This window comes from Ricinus communis, chromosome 7 (genome assembly GCF_019578655.1).
Source record: "Ricinus communis isolate WT05 ecotype wild-type chromosome 7, ASM1957865v1, whole genome shotgun sequence".
Taxonomy (NCBI): Eukaryota; Viridiplantae; Streptophyta; class Magnoliopsida; order Malpighiales; family Euphorbiaceae; genus Ricinus; species Ricinus communis.
Window position 1 is genome coordinate 24,042,033 of NC_063262.1, and position 19,155 is coordinate 24,061,187.

Sequence of the window (19,155 nt, forward strand, 5' to 3'; positions counted from 1 at the left end):
TTCAGGTGATGTCTTCATATGTATATGATAAAATTAAACAGTAATTCTGTAATTTGTTACTGCCAAAAGATAACATAAAGCTGCAGACTTGATAATGGTTTTTGCCTTTTATCTATATATATACTAGCAAATTAATTAACTCTCGCAGAACTGGTGCACATTGAAGTTGCATAAAATAATGGGATCGAGCATGGAAAAGTTAATTAGCTTAGGTATCACTGTAGATTTTTCTCAATGGATATATAGCATGTTTGACTTGGTTTCCTTAGAAAGTTAAAAACTTTTTAAAGGGTTAACAGTAAATATAATTAATACTGGTTCATCAATTTTAGCAAAGTGGGTTATATTTGTTTGATTGAATGCCTTAGTGAGAGCTCCTACGGGTGATGGTATATTTGAAAAGCCTAGTGGTGTGTGTGCAACCATGCAAAAGCTGATGGTAAATTATTGTTGAAAAGCTGGCTTTTTAAAGTAGTTTAGGTGGAGTGGAACCCAAAAGCTAGCTGCATGATCAAAATGATTAGTTTTAAGACTTAATGTTGCTGAAGGGTAACTTCTAAGAATGACAAAATGTTCTTTTTTTCCCCTCTGTATGTAAGTACAAGAATTTGGGAATCGTTTATGGGTTTGATGGACATGTGATTATTTCTAATAAAACCCATATGATATACACTATAAGAAGTAGTACTCTCTCTTAGTAATTCCCTTTTCTTTTTTTCTCCTTTTCTTAAATTCAGATGAAGGTTATCAAACATGGTCCTCCTTCACATTGTTGCAGAAGACAACAGATCAGCACCATCATTTATTGATTAAACTAAGTGGATTGAATGAGGTTGTGAATAGGTCAGTTATTAGTTATGATAATTGAGTAAAATGGAATCTTTCCATGTTCTGTAGTAGTAAAGCTTAACACACAAACAAGGCCAAAGTCACCATTTTCTTTTCATTTCCTTGTGATTAATATAGTTTATTTGGGCAGCTCCAATTGTGACTGGTGGGCCGCCCCACTTAAGCCTAACTAGGGGCAGTAATTAACTCAAAAATAAAGAATATACAGTTTGCCATTTCAAGAGGGGGTGCTCAAGTTATAAAAGAAAGGAGAAAGAGGTGAAGATACAAGCCAACAAGAAATAAACAAAGAGATAAAGGAAAGGAGAAACAAGAGGAAATGGAGAGAAGGTGAGGCAAATAATCAATCATGGTCTGAGCCCACTAACTGCAATTCCTTCTTGTGATCAAATTTTCCTTTACAATAATAATAAGATAAACATTAGGATATAGAGGAAGAACATGTCAAATCTCACATGCACACATGTGCAAGACTACATTTTTAAATATATATATATATATTTCATTTTTGTAAAAGTAGTAGCAAGCATAGTGTAAGAATGGTCATTTTCTGCCTGATAGAAATAAAGAAAAGAAAAGATGGAGGGGCCATGTGAAAGAGGAGCTTCCTAGCTAGTGAATGTACCCTTCTTCTTCATCTTCTTCTACATCTTCATCTTTCCTAATAATTTATTGGAAGGATTAATAAAAAGTTAAAATGGATTATGACAATATATACATATATATATATATATATATATATAAACATCTTGGAAGATCAATAGTGGGGAGGTGAAAGGGAATGACGTGGCCCACATGGGGTTTATGCCTAAGACAAAAAAAAAAAAAAAAAAAACAAAAGAAAAAGGAAAAAGAAAAGATAAAATCAGCCTTTCATTTCATCAATGGAATCATAGAAGAAGTTGATGATTGCACATGTGTCACATGCATATGTTCTTATTTTCCCATGTAAATTGTAAGTGAGAAACCTAATTAAGTGACTTTTATTTAATAAGAACAATTAGTTAGATAATTTTAGATTAATACATAATTAGATTTAGATCATAAATAAATAAATAATTGATGTATTAAGATTAATACATGCAATCTAAAATAATATGATAGCACCGTTTAATTGATTAAATTGGTTTGTCAATATATAATAATTGCAATCCCTTTAGATCTATTAATAATATTATTAGTTTCTTTTACTATTCAATAATTCAGTCTTTAAGTGCAAGTTGATTTCTAGGCTTTTAATGTTTGCCTTTTATCCATGCTTTGAATCAATGCGGTATTATATGTTATTTTATATATTATTTATATATTTACAATTAATTGTTCTATTCTTGAAAATATCCAAAAGATTTTATACGTCATATATTATTTAAATAGACTAAACAGATTGTTTTAATTATATATTTAATAAGCACATCCGAATTAAAATCCAAATCCCAATAATTATAATTAATTGTTCTTATATTATATCAACATGTTAACACAATATGTATACATTCAATCTCTTATAATTAATATATTTGATAGATAAGAAATGTTAAATATTAATATAATTAATTAATTAAGTTTATAAAGGATGAAAATTATAGAATAGTATGAAATTAATGTATTAAAAGTAAATTACATACATAAATTTAAAATCAACAAAATATTATATAAAATAAAAAAAATAATTACAAAAATGCAAGCTAAATACATAGTTTCAATCGAATAAATAATTGGCATAAAAAAGAATCATGCTCTAAAACAAATTTATAATAACTTTAGTTTCTTTTAATAGAAAATATACTTTATTTCAAGTTTTTGTTTTGGCGGCACATGTTATATTTAATAATTTTAAGATCATTTTATATTTAGTGGCTTCTAAAATCTCAAATTTACTACTAATAATAAGTATTAAAATAAATACATAAACATTATCTTTGGTTAAATTTTATGTTATTTACAAATGAATTTGTATAGTTTGTGTATTAAATGAAATTAGATTTAATTCAAATGAAATGAATATTTTATTTTTTTATAATTTGTAATAAAAATTCATAGAGATATATGAGAGAAAAATAGTAAAGAAAGTTAAATGAAATTAAACACAAAGTATATTATCTTACAAATATGTAATTTATTTTAAAATTATGCCTGTCTTTTATAATTTAATTTAGTTATGAATTTAATGAGTTAAGATTATAAATAAACTTTCATTTTAACTGAAATTAAACATACATGTTAGTATATATAAATTTAATTAAATTCTACCTTATTATCATGCAGGTGAATTATTTTTGGAATTATGTTCTGCAATTTGTATGTTCCTATTATAATTTACAAGGACGAAAGTTATAATTCTTTTGCCCCATGAATTTGTACCAAAAGATCAAATAAGGCAGAAATGAGTTTTTTGATTTCTTTTTCTTAAAAATACCTTTTTCGAATTAGATCATTTGACCTCTAATTCCTAGTTGTGAAATTCACATGCCTATATTTCTAACTGAATATACTATAGTTTTTTTTTAATTTTTTTAAAATATTTTATCTTTTAACTATAAAAATTTTCATCATTCTTTAAGAAAAATAAAAATACAGTAGAATAAAAAATAAATTTTTAATAATTTCAAAAGTAAGAGGAATGCTACATAGCTCACCTTAAAAATAAGAGAAAATTTCAGTTAATGAGGAGGTGAGAATTTAACTTAAAATCTCTATTACTCAAGAACAATCGCTGATGATGACGAGTATAATACCCAGATGATGATGGTCGTGAAAATGATGACTCTTTTTGGGGTTTTCAGACTGAGACTTGATTCCTGAAATTATTGATAAAGAAGCCGCTGACGCTGTTTTGAGTGAATGGATGAAGACTATAAAGGACTTGCCTTTAGGTCTTAAACAGGATGTTGAGTTCAGTTCAATTTACAAGGTCTCTTTGGTTCAATGCAAGCCCTAGCACGGGTAGGGTTTTTTTTAGGGTTCTGCCTGAAGGATTGTCTAGGGATTTTACTGGAAAGATGATAGCTGATCCATGTTTGCGTTATAAAGTTTCCCTGGAAGCATTAAGTTCGATAGGGCTTTCTCTTTAGTTTGGTACAAAGCAAAAGAAAGAATGGAACTTGATTCTTACTAATGCATTTACAACTGCTGCTTGTAATACTTTTGTTGTTTGGTCTTTAGCTCCTTGTTATCGTTATGGAGGTGCGTTTGAATTCTAATGGCTGAATATATTCAGGAATATGTTGCCTAATAATGTTTTTGAGAAAAGCTGTAGGTTTAACGAGCTTAATATGCAAAGAATAACACTTTTTTTATTACTTTTATAAAGCTGTTAATTTGTTGGAGTTGCTACAAGAATGGCTCAAATTTGTTCAACCATGGTTTGTACCAAGGATGAAGAAGAGAGCAGATTGATGGTTTCAAGGATGGTGCCGGACTCTCTTTAGGGCCGTATTCAAATCTTCAAAATCAGTTGCTATGTGGAGTTGATAGAGGGCTAGTTGGTTGCTTTGATGTTGTGGGTGTGCCATTGTCATTTGGGTCAGCAATTAGAATCCAAAATGCTAAGATTGGAGCTCAAACCTTAGGCTGGGTTAATAACAAAGAAGAATTTACTTCAGTTAAGTTCTCGAGTGATGAAAATGCTAATGCTTCAAATTGGTTTGATGTAAAGAGTGTTTGGTCTAATTAATTCCTGCAGAAAGATTCTGTCTGCATCCAAACATTGAGAGACCATGAGGGAGACTAATAACTAACCATGTCTATCATTTATGTAACGTTATTAACTTGGAGAAAACGAAAGGGAGTTTCTACGTTGGCACAGCTTGAAGGATATGACCAATATAAGAATCCTGCCTTAACAAATTCTCATGAATGAATTCTTTCTTGATACCTTAAAATTTGTACGCTTCCTCGTGTTCAGATGACAAAATCAGAGACTTGGCAAAGTATTAATGAGAAGATAAGTTATTTCAGGACCTAAGTAAGTGTGTTTCGCTAGAGAGAGTTGAGGAAGCTGAGAAATCAAATAAAGGGTGTGATACAAAATAAATTCCTGCAAAACTGATGATCATAACAGACCACAACTGCACATCATTAAGAGAGTCGATGTCATTTTAGTTCTATGCAGTGCAGATAGGTAGAATACTCTTGGCCAAAGGAGACTGGCAGACTTCTATGAGGGTGGGAAGAAAGACGGAAGCAGATAAAAGGAGAGAGAGAAAGAGAAGAAGTGAAGGAGAAAGTGATGAGAGAGATGCTATGTTTAATGACATTCACTGATAAACACAAGTTAACATGAAGAGACTCTCTTGCATATGCCATTGAATATAGTTTCACAAGCAACAATATAAGAGCATTAAAATACATTTATAAATTGCATTCCATCAACAAAGAAACTAATAGCGTTCCATATATCCTGTAGGTGTGTCTTTCCAAATCAAATTGAGAAACGGCGGGGAAAATAATCAAATAAATAGAACCATTTGCTGGCATCAAACCAAACTATACAATTACAAACCAATAATGAAATTTCACCTCTTTCTCTTCCGCATCAAGAAATGTTACTGGTAACATCTCCCTACTTGAACAACTTTGATATTTTGAACCTCAACAGCAAGAAGAAGCTTCAAAAGAAAATTGCAAGTGCACACGAGCGGTGAAAGAGAGGGCTCTCGGAAGTATACCTGAAACTTGTGTAGCTAACTAAAATGCATCTGTATTTCCGGATGGCAGTCCCTAAAGTGAAAAAGAATAAGGGCTAGCCTGTGGCGCTAAAGTAAAAAAGTTAGCCACCACATACTCTATGTTCTAATTTATATGCATTTGCCTTTTTGTTTATTCTTTGATTGAAAAAAGAAAAAAAGAAAAAAAGAAAAAAAGAAAAAAGGAGAGAATAACTTATAACCCCAGAATGAATGCATGTATCTCAGCCCAACTAGAGACTGTATATAGAACGCCTGGCGGTGCCTTCCAGTTTGGAGACACACCTTCACCAAGTTCCTTCTGCCTCTTCAACACACCAGAAAATAATGGAACAAATGAGATGCCAAAGTGATCGCCCAGTCTTTTTAAGCTTGGGCTTGAACCAATTACAATACCTATATCTGCTTTGAGCAGACAAAGTAAGTCTCCAACCGAACCTCCAATATAGATTGTCAACTGCTGGACATCAAGGTTCTGTTCCTTTAACATGTCATTGAAAGCTTGAAGCTTTTCCATTGGACACTCTACCATCCTAATAATTTCACCTGTTGAAATGTTTTCTTCGTAAACCAACTCATTTGAATGTACTTGCAGAACATTTAGATCCCCTGCTCATGGGGAAAAAATGTCAGTTACTTTCAGGAGAAAGATTGTTTAACTTATAAATAAAAAAGAGAAAAATCTCACACCAACAGTATTCCTCAGTTAGTAATACTATCAACCAGGTAAAAGAAAACACAAAAGTAGACAAAAAACTGGTTCTTAGAGACCTAAATCAGCACAAACTTATGCTGCTTATTATAATTTACTAGTCAAGGAAAATCCTAGAGTAAAATAGAAGTACATTTTAGATTGTTAGATGTATAGTGGACAGACATACAAAGTAAAGCTACATGTGGTCATTGGTAAATCACCAACCCAACTAGGAACAAATTTTACAGAAACAAAAAATAATTAGAGATATTAAAGCTAGACAATTTCCCTTTGCTAAACTGTGCATGTTACAAAGGCTTAGGGGCAGCCTTAGAGGCAGAAGCATCATCTTCAATTTGATTATATTTACATATATAACAAAATAAGAGACACAAAGTTGAATGTTTTTCAGGACCTCTTATCTACAATAAATAATTTCCTTAACCCGGGAGATCAATGTGATCAAGGCAAGGAAGACACTCTAACAATGATTGATAGGCAATGAAACTAACTTGCTTTATGGCTAGACCAAGATTAATAGGTTTATTTTATAAAATCTGATATACTATAAATATAACTTTTAAAGTAAAGTCTCGAAGCACACTCATGCCCCTTTCACTATATCTAGCCTTATTGTCTGTAGCACCAGGATAGAATTTCATTTATAAAATATGCATCAATAATCAGGATGAATACAGAATATGGATGCATTAGTGAGAAGTACCAATAACATAAAAATGTATTCCTTTTACTTTTAGACAAGTCCTGAGAATGCACATCGTAAATGCTCACATACTGGTCATGAATAAAATTTCGTTAAAAGAAAAACATTATCAATTGATAATAACAATAGATACCTGATGAGAAGGCTGATCTAATGAGATCACCACACCAACAGTATGAAAGGACATGAACATCAGTTTTTAGATTTTCATCTCTGATAATTTTTTGGAAAAATCCTTTACAACCTTCCTGAAAAACAATTTGTTGACCAGCCCTTTTTATATCCTCTAGGCTTAAGCCCTTCAACACTTCTGACTGTATCACTCTCGAGTTTGCCCTTTTCTCAAACTCCGTGAGTTGTTCAAGAGCTTCACACAGACCTCCATAATTAAATTTCTCCACTGCAACAAAACAAAATATACAAAGGATATATTTCACCTCACTAACAGCTGAACCAACACTAAAAGATAATCCAACCAAAGAATTACAAACCTGCTTCACTAGGCATTATGCTTTCTATGCATCGATCATGTTCTTCCACATACTGTGCTGACAGAACACCCCAAGTGCTCCTCAGATCAGCTGATGACATCCGAGTGAGTTTGGTTTTGGATCCAGTCAGATCAACCTTTGCTGCTGTTAGTAATGCAATCTCAGCTAAAATGGCGGAGGAATCAACAGCAGTGCATGTCATGTCAAAATCACAAAATATAGTGATGTAGGAATCCACAGGGCTTTGTACCCGAGATAAAGGCACTATTGTTTGTTGAACAATTGGTTGAGTACAGTGAAAATCTACTTTAAGTTTCATAGCTTGAAGATACAGCTTTTCTAAGACTTCAAGTTCTTCACTTGTCAAAGAAATGCTTAGTCTATCCAGAACTTCTTCTATTTGCAGAGCTGATTCCTATGCAAATTTCACACCAGTTAGGCAAAGTTAAAGAGCAAATCAAGAAGAAAGCTAAATTGCACAGTAATCTGACAAACCTCAAAGCTCTTAGAGCAATAATTATCAACCCACTTCCTGTAAATATGACTGCTATCATCAGGATCAAGAAGGCAATGTATCTCTTTACATATAGAGGCATGAAGTCTCATGCAAGGTGCCATAGCACCAAGCGTGTAAGCAGCAAGTTTAATCCTCTCAAAAGGAGTTGCAATTTTACCAGGATCTTTTTCTGCCTCAACTTTACCAGATGCCGTTGCCAGCAAAAATTCTGTATATTTGATAGTGGCAATGATGGGAGTATTCTCTGCTGGGAGTTCAAATCCCCATTCCTGTATAGCAAGCTTCTTGAGAATATATAATACAAAACAAATGACCCTTCACATTCATGCAAAGTAGAACAAATGCAAATTAGAAGAAACTAAAAGGCAATTACTTATATATCCAAACCTGGTAATCACTGTCCAAGACAAGGCTGACAGATATTGTATTAAGTGACACTAAGAACCGTTAAATGTTAATCTATCTATCAACTTTAGAAGCTATGCTGTCCCTCAACATAAACAAAAGACATCATGATTCAGATCACAAGAAGAATGGCGAAACCACATTTTCATCTGTAGAATCAGTTCACAATCTCAATAATTAAACCATTGAAACGTACTCAGATGTAGTCCAGGTATTAAATCCCAGTTTCAATTTTCACTTGAGAAGAAAATTACACAAAGTTGGAGACATAAATTTCGGACTGCAATTAACTCTCAAAAGAAAAGTCAATGATTTGGGGAAAGAAAACATACACGGACAATACTATGGTAGTTTTTAAGGTTGGCTTTAACCCGTTTTCTTAACTTGCGAATTAAACTCTTGTCTTCATCATCATCTGCACAATCTTCTGCCAATTCATATCTGTAAAAAAAAAAAAAAAAAAGAGTATGTAAGTAAGAGATTAGTGATGATCAATAAGAAATCAATTAAAAGGAAAGAAAGCAAGAAAAGCTTACGCGTGAGAAAAGGAATGGAAGAAGTGAAGATCTTGAGAGACAGAAAGAAGAAAAGAGTGAGAGTCCAAATTACCAGAAGCCAAACTGACAAAGAAAGGACTGTACTGTGCATATAACCCTTCTCTTTGCCATTTTAACCACAACCTTCTTGCTATGCCTCCTTCATGATCTTCTCCCATCTCACGCATCTTTCTTCTGATTCAACAAGAAACAAAAAGAGAAGAAGAAAAACAAGAATACAGCAAAGAGTTGGTGGAGGAGAGATTGTTTTGTTTTTCTTTTTTTTTTTTTTTTGTTTCTGTCTGTGGGTTTTTCAATGAATATAAAAATGAAAGAATAAAAAAGGTCTAACTTCGCGGGAATTTTTGAGAAGCCGGCGGTCAAATTAGGTGAGTCACGGGAGACTGGGTCAGTTTTCTCACTCGTTTTTTCGGAATGAGTCTATTTATTTATTATTTGAAAAAAGGAGTCGCCCATACAAAATGTGTATAATGTACATTTGTGAAAGGTTGGTCGCTATCATTCATTAATATTAATATTAAATTAATATAAAAGATGATTATTCTATTAAAATACTGTTAAATTCAAGCTCCTAAAAATTCAAAAGTTAATTATTAATTTATTAGTAAATATATTTTTTTAAATCATCATTATCTAATTATGAAACTAATTTATAATCAATATTATTATTATTATTTAGAATTAAACCGATATTCAATTAGGGATGTAATTTATATAAAGGATTTAAAAAGAAATTATATAAATTTAAATTTTAAAAATAAAAATAAAAATACTATGTACATATATATGTCAAAAAAATACAGGTTGACCGACCCAAACGAGATAGATACTCTAAACCTATGAAAAAGTGTAATTAGAGGTATGAACACGATTCACCGACTGAAGTTGACATAAATCCTCCAATATTTTGTTACCACTTTACAAAGTGTTTTTCGTAGCACTTGAAGTATAACCCATAGCTTTCTACTTTTTATTATATAAATACATTTGATTTACCCTTTCATTATTATTTTAATTATTATTGTTTTCCTTTTAGTTTTAACTAATGCTAACTTAATTTAAATTTCTTAGATCAAAATTATAATAATATATAAGATCATTCTTTTTAATGTCTTTTAAAAATATTTAATTTAAAAATTATAAACAAATAAAATAGAATACCTCTTTTTATTATTTTTTTATAAAATTAAAATAATATGATATTTAATAATTTTATCTTTAAAACGTTTATCTTCCAATAAATCTGCAAAGGAAGATCTGCAAAAGTCCTAGTTTTCCTTTTTTTCTCTTTTTTTTAGGTGCAAGTCCTAATCCATCGCCCTTAAACTGCATTTTGGGTATTCCTCAAATTTATAAAAGAATGACATGAATATTTTAACTTCCAGGAATTGATTAAGCGAGTAAATAATGGCCCATAGTAAACAGCCCAGCCCGAAATCAGATGAACTATCCAAATAAAGCCCAATAAATCTAGCCCAAAATTAATATAGAGAGCCACGTGTCCAAAGTAGGATTTTCCAGGTATGCATGGTTCAGACAGCGCCCAGTATCTATCTCAAATGCCATCAATCCAGTGTGTTACTGTGATGAACTGATGATGTTCCTAAAAATCTCTCATTGTAAGTGAGTGGCTGTCTTTATTCCACACTATCTATCTCAGCTTCTCCTAAAGGTAACACAATAATACCCACTCCCCACAAAAGAAAAGAAAAAAAGAAAAAAATTTATTTTCTTTCTTCTTTTTTCTTTTTCTTTTTTATACAATTACAAACACTTCTTTCTGTTTTTTAGTTTTATCACTTTCCTTCTCTTCTTCCATTCTCAAATGGCAACTCTGCAATCTCTTGCATTTGCTTCGCCTGTCTCACATTATTCGCATCAAACACGTTCTTTCCCAGGTATACTCCTTTTATATGTCTACACATATATGTCTAAATTTAATCAAGTGACCCTTTCATATAGTTTCACCTACAAATTTGGGAAATTTTGATGTTACTTACATATGGGTTCTTGTCATTTTGTCATCTAATCCATAATAACATATCAAGATTTCTTTTTTTCTTTTTTCTTTTTTCTAAAAAGAAAAGGTTTTTTATTTTAGAAAAAAAAAAATTCAATTAGCCAAGTTGGTTAGTCTAACGTTTAGAGAATAGTACTGGTAGGAGAATGTGTGTTGGTGCAGAGAATGAGAGCTCTGTGGGATTTTGCTAAGAGGAGTATTTTAACAACGCCACTGACTGTAAAGTTTCTAGCTTTTTTATGCATTGATGAAAATTTGAGGAGTCGAGTATACCCTGATTGGTGAATGTGGATACAATATGGAAAATTTGACGTTATTTTAGGCATATTGGAGAATTTAGCATCCAAGAATTATTATAGGTGATAAGTGGGGATTAGTTATTAACAGAGATGTAGATGTCAAGTGTTGATAACCATGGAGTTTCTTAAAGGAATAAGGATAAAGAGTCAGTATCCTTTGTACAACTTTAAATTTTTTGATGGTGCGTCTCAATCCTTTTACATGTTTGTGGACACCCACATACAAATTGCTTATTCTTGTCCCTGTTGTTGGCAATGATTAATGTTCATAAAACTAACAGGACTGCAGTTTAGCTAAGGCATTCGTTAATTCACTTATGTGCTTATAAATTTAGTTCACCATGTTTTGTTCTGGTTCTTGCTAATGTCAGTGACACATTCTGTATTGAGCAATATGGTTGCTGCACCTGTAACACTAGAAACCGAGTAATGTAATTGTTATGCCATTGATGGCCTATCTAATCTGCTAACTGGAAACAAACGAAATCTGTCTTGTTTTATAGGCTCCTTTTGCTGGGCTGTCCATCGCATTGCACGATCCCCATTCAGTGGAAAATCTTTACGCCTGTCTCATCCACAGTTGACCTCGACTAGGCAGAAATCCTCAAGATTTATTACAATGATGGCCAAGCCATCAATCCAGTTTATCCAAGGAACTGATGAACAGACAATACCAGATGTAAGGCTAACTAAGTCAAGGGATGGCACAAATGGTATGGCGATTTTCACCTTTGATGAGCCCTCTGTTTTTGACTCTTCTGCTGAACTTGGTGATATAACTGGCTTTTACATGATTGATGAGGAAGGGGTTCTCCAATCAGTTGATGTTAGTGCTAAATTTGTAAATGGAAAGCCAGCTCGAATTGAGGCGAAATATGTCATGCGTTCACCTCGAGAGTGGGATAGATTCATGAGATTCATGGAGCGATATGCTAATGCCAATGGCCTACAATTCGTCAAGAGTTAAGGCAATGTATATACTTCTAATCTGCTTTGCATCTGTCAACTCATTGGTCTTCTGTAAATTAGTCAAGCAAAACTTGAGTTTCTTGGTTGATTGTGTGTAGGTCTGTTGCAACTCGCAACTACCACCATATTCCTCCTATCTCTTTAACAAATTTTGCAGTTCATAGTGATGTACAATTTCCGTTCCTCCATTTTTTGTCATTTAAAAGCAAGATGGCACCTGTCCTGTTGTCTCTTCTTGCAAGTAATCACATATTTTTATGTTAATTGGTCAACATTGACTAGTTTGTCAGATACTGAGCTTCATATTTAGCAGCTCGACTGTTGGACACTTCTGCACCTGCTTTTATTTGTTTCATGTATCTTTTATATTCACCAAGTGTGGGCTGTGGGCACCAATGTCATGACATGTCTTCAGCTTCTTGTTGTATTCAGTTTTCTTTATATAGATGTTAGTAATAGTATCCTATTTTATTCAGTGGAGAAACAAAATTGATTGAGAAGTGAGGCTCAATTTGCTCTTCTTGCTGTATGACATTCATGCATTACTCTTTTCAATTAGAGGGAATGAGAATAAAGCTTTATTTCCTTGAATCAATGTATCGTTGATCTCTGAATTCAACCATCTTAAACTGGAAATCTAATATGAGAAACTAAGATGTTTCCATCAAGTACAAATTCCACCATCAAATTTTAGAATGCTAAAATCATATGATGCAATACCACTATAGCAGTAGTGAACTATAGCCTAGACCATCTAGTTCACAACAATCTGTGACTCTGTAACTCTGCTATTTATACTTCCAAGTGACTGAAATGGGGCTTCTAACTCTGTAAAGATGATTGTGAGAGTGTCCCCATGTCAAATGCCCTTGTGCAAAACACACTTTATCTTTTCTCATTGTCTTCCTTGTTATGAACCATACTCTATAACTCAAAGTTTGATTTATGTGTTTGAATACTAGCCTTTGAGGTTTTACTCTCACTTGGACCCCTTCAGGAGCTCTCACTTCCACTGAATATATGGAATTAGGGCTCCCCACGTTTGTTAGTCGTCTTTTGATTGTCTTACTTGTTGTTCCATGCTTGAACATTACAGAAATGGAAGGGTAATTGAGGCTGAAACCCTTATTCATCTGCAGTAGTTCATCGCAGCTCACATTCCTATGCGTGATCATGAAAATTTCTGATCTAGTGTATCCAAGTGTACATAGGTGAGTGACATACTCATCTGGCCTGATATCGTATATCAATCCAGGATTGATGGCCCTTGCTGGGTTTACATGCCCAGCTCCTATCGCAAAAGGTCCTGCTGGTTTGTTACCATCCATTATTGGATGTCCTGAATGGTCAGTCACATCTGCAGTAGTCATTATTGCAGATTTAACAGCAGCAGGGGTCCATCCCGAGCGAGCTGAGCGGATCAAGGCGGCAATGCCGCTGACATGGGGACAAGCCATGGATGTTCCTGACATGACTGTAAAGTTTACCCTCCTAGGATCATCTGGAAGACCAGTAGGGCCTAAGTTTTGAGGCCAAGCTGCAATGATGTTTACCCCAGGTGCAATTACATCTGGTTTTAGGATTGAAGGGTTGGTTAAACTTGGTCCTCTAGCTGAAAACTGAGCTACCGCTGGTGCACGGGATTTCCCAATTACAGTCCCTCCAAAAATGATTCGAGCTTTTGGTTTACTTGTAGAGTTTATGTAAGCTTTCAAGCGCATTGCTTCTTCAAAACCAATTAGCGTCGCAGGCAAGACATGGACGTCGACTGAATCTTCCTCTAGATTGATCTCTGTATTAGCTAAGATCATTGCAGCTCCACCAGATTCCTTCACAGCTTGACCTTTTTCTGCCCTTCCATTGACACCTCTATCGCAAACCACCATTTTGCCGCTTACTTTTTTCTTTGGCAGGGATCCTCTAAAGCAAAATTCACTCCCTGTATCCTCATCAGTTACATATACCAGTTCAAGTTCTTTTACAGTATTTGACAACTGGTTTCCTGGGTACATTGATTCTCCATAAAGGTATTGTCCATTACCCAATTGAACTATAGCAGGGAATTTTCGGTCAAGTGTGCTTGCACCAATGGTAGCAATCCAGGGAGCTTCATTGGCAACTGAGTTCTGCAGAGGGCCATTATTCCCTGCTGCACATATAACAGAAATACCATGCTCTATTGCTCGAAAACTGCCAATTGCAATGCTATCTGCAAAAAGAGGTAATGGAAAGCCACCTAAAGAGAGGGAGAGGACATCAACTCCATCTCTAATTGCAACATCCATTGCAGCTAGGATATCTGAGCTATAACAGCCATTGAGCCAGCAAACTTTGTAGACTGCAATATGAGCGCCAGGAGCCATCCCTCGTGCAATGCCAGCTCCGTTGCCAAGCACACTTGCCATCGGAACTGAAGCTCCTCCAGCTGTGGATGATGTGTGAGTTCCATGCCCATGAGAATCTCTCGGCGACACGTACTCCTGATACATGTTTGATGACAACGAAATAGAAGCCACACGATGACCTTTAGTGAAGAACCTTGCGCCAATAAGTTTCCTGTTACAATTAGAAGAACTGAAATCTTGCCCTTCCTGGCAAATGCCTCTCCACTTCTTGGGAACTGGTGGCATTCCTTGATCATTGAAGCTTGGACTCTCAGGCCAAACTCCAGTATCAAGAACTCCAATTATCGTTCCACGACCAAATCTAGACTTATACCAACTATCTTGGTTACTTGTGGGATTAAGTCCCAGAAATTTATAGGAATAGGTAGTGTGAACTTGGAGCCTCCTGTCAGGCCTAATTGCAATAACATCAGGCAACTTCTGCAACAACTCAACCTCTGATTCAGAAAGCTGAGCTGCAAAACCTTCCATGGCAGAGTTGTAAGAGTAAAGAAGCCGAGAAGAAAAGTCTTCTTCTGACGAAACAGTTTGCTCAAGAAATGAAAGATGCCAATGGAACTTGGAAGAGAAGGAAGAACTGGTTACACCTTGAGGGTGAAGCTGCACAATATAGGTCTGCAGAGTAGCGTCCGCATGGAGGAAGACTAAGTTGAGCAAAAGAGCGGAAAAGAAAAGGTGGGTTTTGGCTTCCATGGAAAACAACTGAAGATCAAAGTGATTGCAAAAAATCCTGGAAATCGCTGATGCATGATTCCTGGAAGGAAATGAAGGGTATTTGAAGGAGTTGGAGAGAATTCAAAACAGGGATTGAGTAACACTTCTGAGCTCTCTGAGTAAGAGAATATGAAACTCGTGAAATTTAAGAGCTCTTCATCACGAGGATCCTTTGGTTCAGAGAAAGAAATAGATTAGAATTAAGCTCTTTATTTTTTTCTTGTCCTTGAGGAGCTGAAAAATGTTTCTCCCTCACCCTTGGTTTTTCACGAGATGTTATGGCTATCTTTAATACAATTGCTGATGGCAATTTTAAAACCAAAACTGTATGGGTGAATCTTTTGTTTTGTCTTCAGTTTCTAAATCAGGGTGGTCTATGTCTGAGAGAGAAGTGTGTAGTACTAGGAATAGGAGAAAGAAAGAAAGAGAAAAGAGGAGTCATATAACATATTAAATGCTAATCTGATAGTGCATTTATGCACACAGCTTTAAGTTTTGCACTCCATGGCTCCCCTCTCCCCGTGCAGCTTGTGTTTACTCTGATTGTCTCACCATTCTTTATTGCGCAATATATTCATGAACATCTTTTGGGACAGACACAGACAGGACAAAGACTATCATAATTTCTCTTTCTTTCTTTCCACATTTTAATGTTCTGAATCTTCTGATCCAATGAAAAAAAAAACACCAAAGAAACTTGTTTAGTCATGTTAATCAACCCTAACTGATAGGCTAACCTTATTTCCAAAACTGAAGAATTAGATTTGACTTTCAGGATTACAGTTGTTGAGTTTGAAGAAACTTCATCCAAGCACATATCTATAATCTTCGAATGTGTGTTTTGCAGGGTCAGGACCACAAACTCAAGAGTGAGTATCCGCTGGGCTGGACTTAAAATATAAACATGGCAACCCAGTTCCATTCTGATAAATACTGGAATGGAGCAAATTTTTGCCATTTCTATCTTGGCCTTGCTAAGCAATTGTGACGAATAAATACTGAAAATTGATGCACAGAGTCACCCATAATAAGCACAGATTATGGAGGATTAGCATGTTCCGCCTCATTTTGGACATGGTCATGGAAGATGGCAAGTGATTAATGCAGCTAATATAATGTGTTTGAAGAGTTTTTTATTTATTTTTATTATAGTTATAATTAGAAAGATAAACAATAATTTAGCTGAAAAATAATGGATTTACGTTTTTAACTCATATATATTTATACATCAAGAATCTCGTCTAATTGGATTTCTTTGCAGGTTCTGTTTGAATTTTCCCAAAAAGTTTGAATTTTGATTGGGTTTAATAATATAATTTTTTTCATACTTATTTAGACCGATCTTATTCAAAATTGCACAAAAATTACTATTTGTTTTTATTTTTATAAAATGAGACCGAATGAAAAATAAACTCGAATAATAAGACCTTGGTGAGTTTCGACTTGTGCACAAAATTCTCGAACTCTATTAAGCCAATCTCAACTCAATCCGACTTAAATTTTCATAAATATAATTAAAAGGTGAAAATAATAACTTTAGTATAATAATAAAACAATATATCTAATTCTCATTTTAGTACCCTTCTTATTATTATGTTAGTTTCGACATATTTTTATCATTCTTATTTTTAAATGCATGAAATAGATTTACGATTTAGTACGAGATAAGTAAAGAGATGAAGTAGTACCTTTTGGAAAGTAGGGCTTTAAATGAATTAAACGTCTCCCGAGTTATTCGAAGCTCGCTCATTTGTTAAATTTAAATAAGCCAAGCTCGAAATTGATAGTGTTTAATTTACTGGCTCGTAAATATGCTTGTCTATTGGCTCATGAACAAGTTTGCGAATAGTCTCGTGAGTTCGAATTCGAACTCGGTTCATTTATAAAGCCCGCAAACGGACTGGTAATCTGGCTCGTTTATAGAGTTCGTAAATATACTCATTTATGAGCTCGGCAAATAGCCTAATGAGCAAACTTATTTATAGCTCGAGCTCGAATTCAAAATAATAATAATAATAATAATATAATTACAATATTTAAATAAAGCTATTACTAATAAAAATAATAAATAAATATAGTCTATGAAAATTTAATAAAATTATATTTTAAATTAAATAAAATAAAATTGATCCATTATTACAACTTTATTCTACTTATGAACAATTGTATATTATAAAATTATATTATATTTTTATGATGGTAAAATTATTCTAAATGCATCCTATAATTATACTAATTTAATAAAAAAATTATTTAATATTAAAATCTTAATTAGTATATAATAGGTCATGACTAACTAGGCACTAGCGTGAAAAAAAATAAACATTATATTTAAATGAATATTATCAGTGATATTGCTATTATTACAAAACTTAATACATTTTAACCTTTAATACAAAATATTTTCTTTTTAATATTATGCTATTCAGTTTTTAAATATTTTATATTTGTCCAACTCAAGGCTTCGAGCCGATAAAGTAGAGTTGGACTATATGATTTCTTTGAGAAAATCTTAATTTATTTAAAAATTTAAATTGAATTTATGCTTATATTTATAAATGGTAATCAAATTAAAAATTAAACTAAAATTGTAATTTATATAAGTTAATATATTATTCTAAAAAAATTTAGCTACTTTATTATATCAAACTTTGACTATTTTATATTTTAAAATTTATTTTAAATTTTATAAATATTATTCAATAAAAGGTGAGTGCCACTAAAAAAAATTATGAGACTAATTTATATGTTCTTTTTTCAGGTCGATACAAAATTGTGATATGTTTAATATGGATTTCTTGTAATTTTTATACATTTTTTTATCTTTACCTTCATCATTCATGTTGTTTTAGTAATACTTTCTTTTGTGCATGTTTTGCTATATTTTTAGATGCTGATATTGATTATTTTAACTGTAGATTTATTTTTTTAATTTTATTTGGTATATTTAATACTTTTATTATTTCTTACTATATTTTTAGATGTTGTTATTGATTAATTTAATTATTGAAAAATACTAAATGAGTTCGAGTTCGAGCTTAAATTGTATTTAACAAGCTCGAACTCGAGCTTTTCTCATTATGCAATCACTTAACGAATTAAATTTAAACTGAGCTCGAGCTATTTACGAGCCTAATTATTTTCAAACGACTCGAGCTCGAGCCTTTGCCAAAATTAAGCGAACCGAGCCTGAACTTATTAATGTTCAGTATGGCTTGTCTCGGTTCGATTACAACTCTACTGAAAAGTAAATTTTTTAATTATGTTTGGATTACATCATACCAAGAACTTCGTGAAAAATAGACGGCTCAGCTTCCCTTATATAGAGAAAGTTACTTAGGGGGCTAGGTAAGCAGAACTCTCTAGTTAAGCAGAACTCAATCGACCAATATACCATCGCTTAAATATCTAAAAAAAATTAACACTAGTATTGTTATGGGTATTACTATCTTTTAAAATATATAATAAAATAATAAAATCTATATTTTCTAAAATGCCAAATTACATACCAAACACTTTTAATTTCTAATTCGTGGTCAATAACTTTTTAGAAATTTAGCTTCCGGAGAAGTAAACTATTTATACTAAATAAGACCTTTTCTCTACAAATTTGGAAAGAGATTAGAAGATTTTTATTAGATATTAATTTAGTTTAGAACAATAATAAACTAACATATATTTAGTCATTAAGGTACTCCCAATTCTCTGGAAAAATGCAGCCTTTTTGTTATTTCGTTGCAGGTACCTGCAGTAATATTAAAAAAGATATCCGTTTAAGCTTGTACTTTATAAATTGGTTTAGGTTGAAAGAAGACACACAACACAA

General features: G+C 32.9%; 3 protein-coding genes across 3 annotated transcripts; 1 reads left to right on the forward strand and 2 right to left on the reverse strand.

Moving 5' to 3' along the window:
* Positions 1-5,180: 5,180 nt before the first annotated feature.
* Positions 5,181-9,348, reverse strand: LOC8266705 (bifunctional TH2 protein, mitochondrial). The gene is made up of 6 exons (XM_002526493.4): positions 8,902-9,348; positions 8,698-8,806; positions 7,939-8,229; positions 7,444-7,858; positions 7,086-7,352; positions 5,181-6,143 (listed from the first exon to the last, which is right to left on the reverse strand). Exons 1-6 carry the CDS (start codon positions 9,087-9,089, stop codon positions 5,731-5,733), a joined length of 1,683 nt encoding a protein of 560 aa, XP_002526539.1. The 5' UTR covers positions 9,090-9,348; the 3' UTR covers positions 5,181-5,730.
* A 1,197-nt stretch (positions 9,349-10,545) lies between these two features.
* LOC8266704 (photosystem II reaction center PSB28 protein, chloroplastic) lies at positions 10,546-12,538 on the forward strand. Its single transcript, XM_025158673.2, has 2 exons — positions 10,546-10,820; positions 11,745-12,538. Exons 1-2 carry the CDS (start codon positions 10,748-10,750, stop codon positions 12,206-12,208), a joined length of 537 nt encoding a protein of 178 aa, XP_025014441.1. The 5' UTR covers positions 10,546-10,747; the 3' UTR covers positions 12,209-12,538.
* A 243-nt stretch (positions 12,539-12,781) lies between these two features.
* LOC8266703 (subtilisin-like protease SBT1.2) lies at positions 12,782-15,956 on the reverse strand. Its single transcript, XM_002526491.4, has one exon. The coding sequence runs from the start codon at positions 15,306-15,308 to the stop codon at positions 12,999-13,001; it is 2,310 nt and encodes a 769-aa protein (XP_002526537.2). The 5' UTR covers positions 15,309-15,956; the 3' UTR covers positions 12,782-12,998.
* Positions 15,957-19,155: the final 3,199 nt, after the last annotated feature.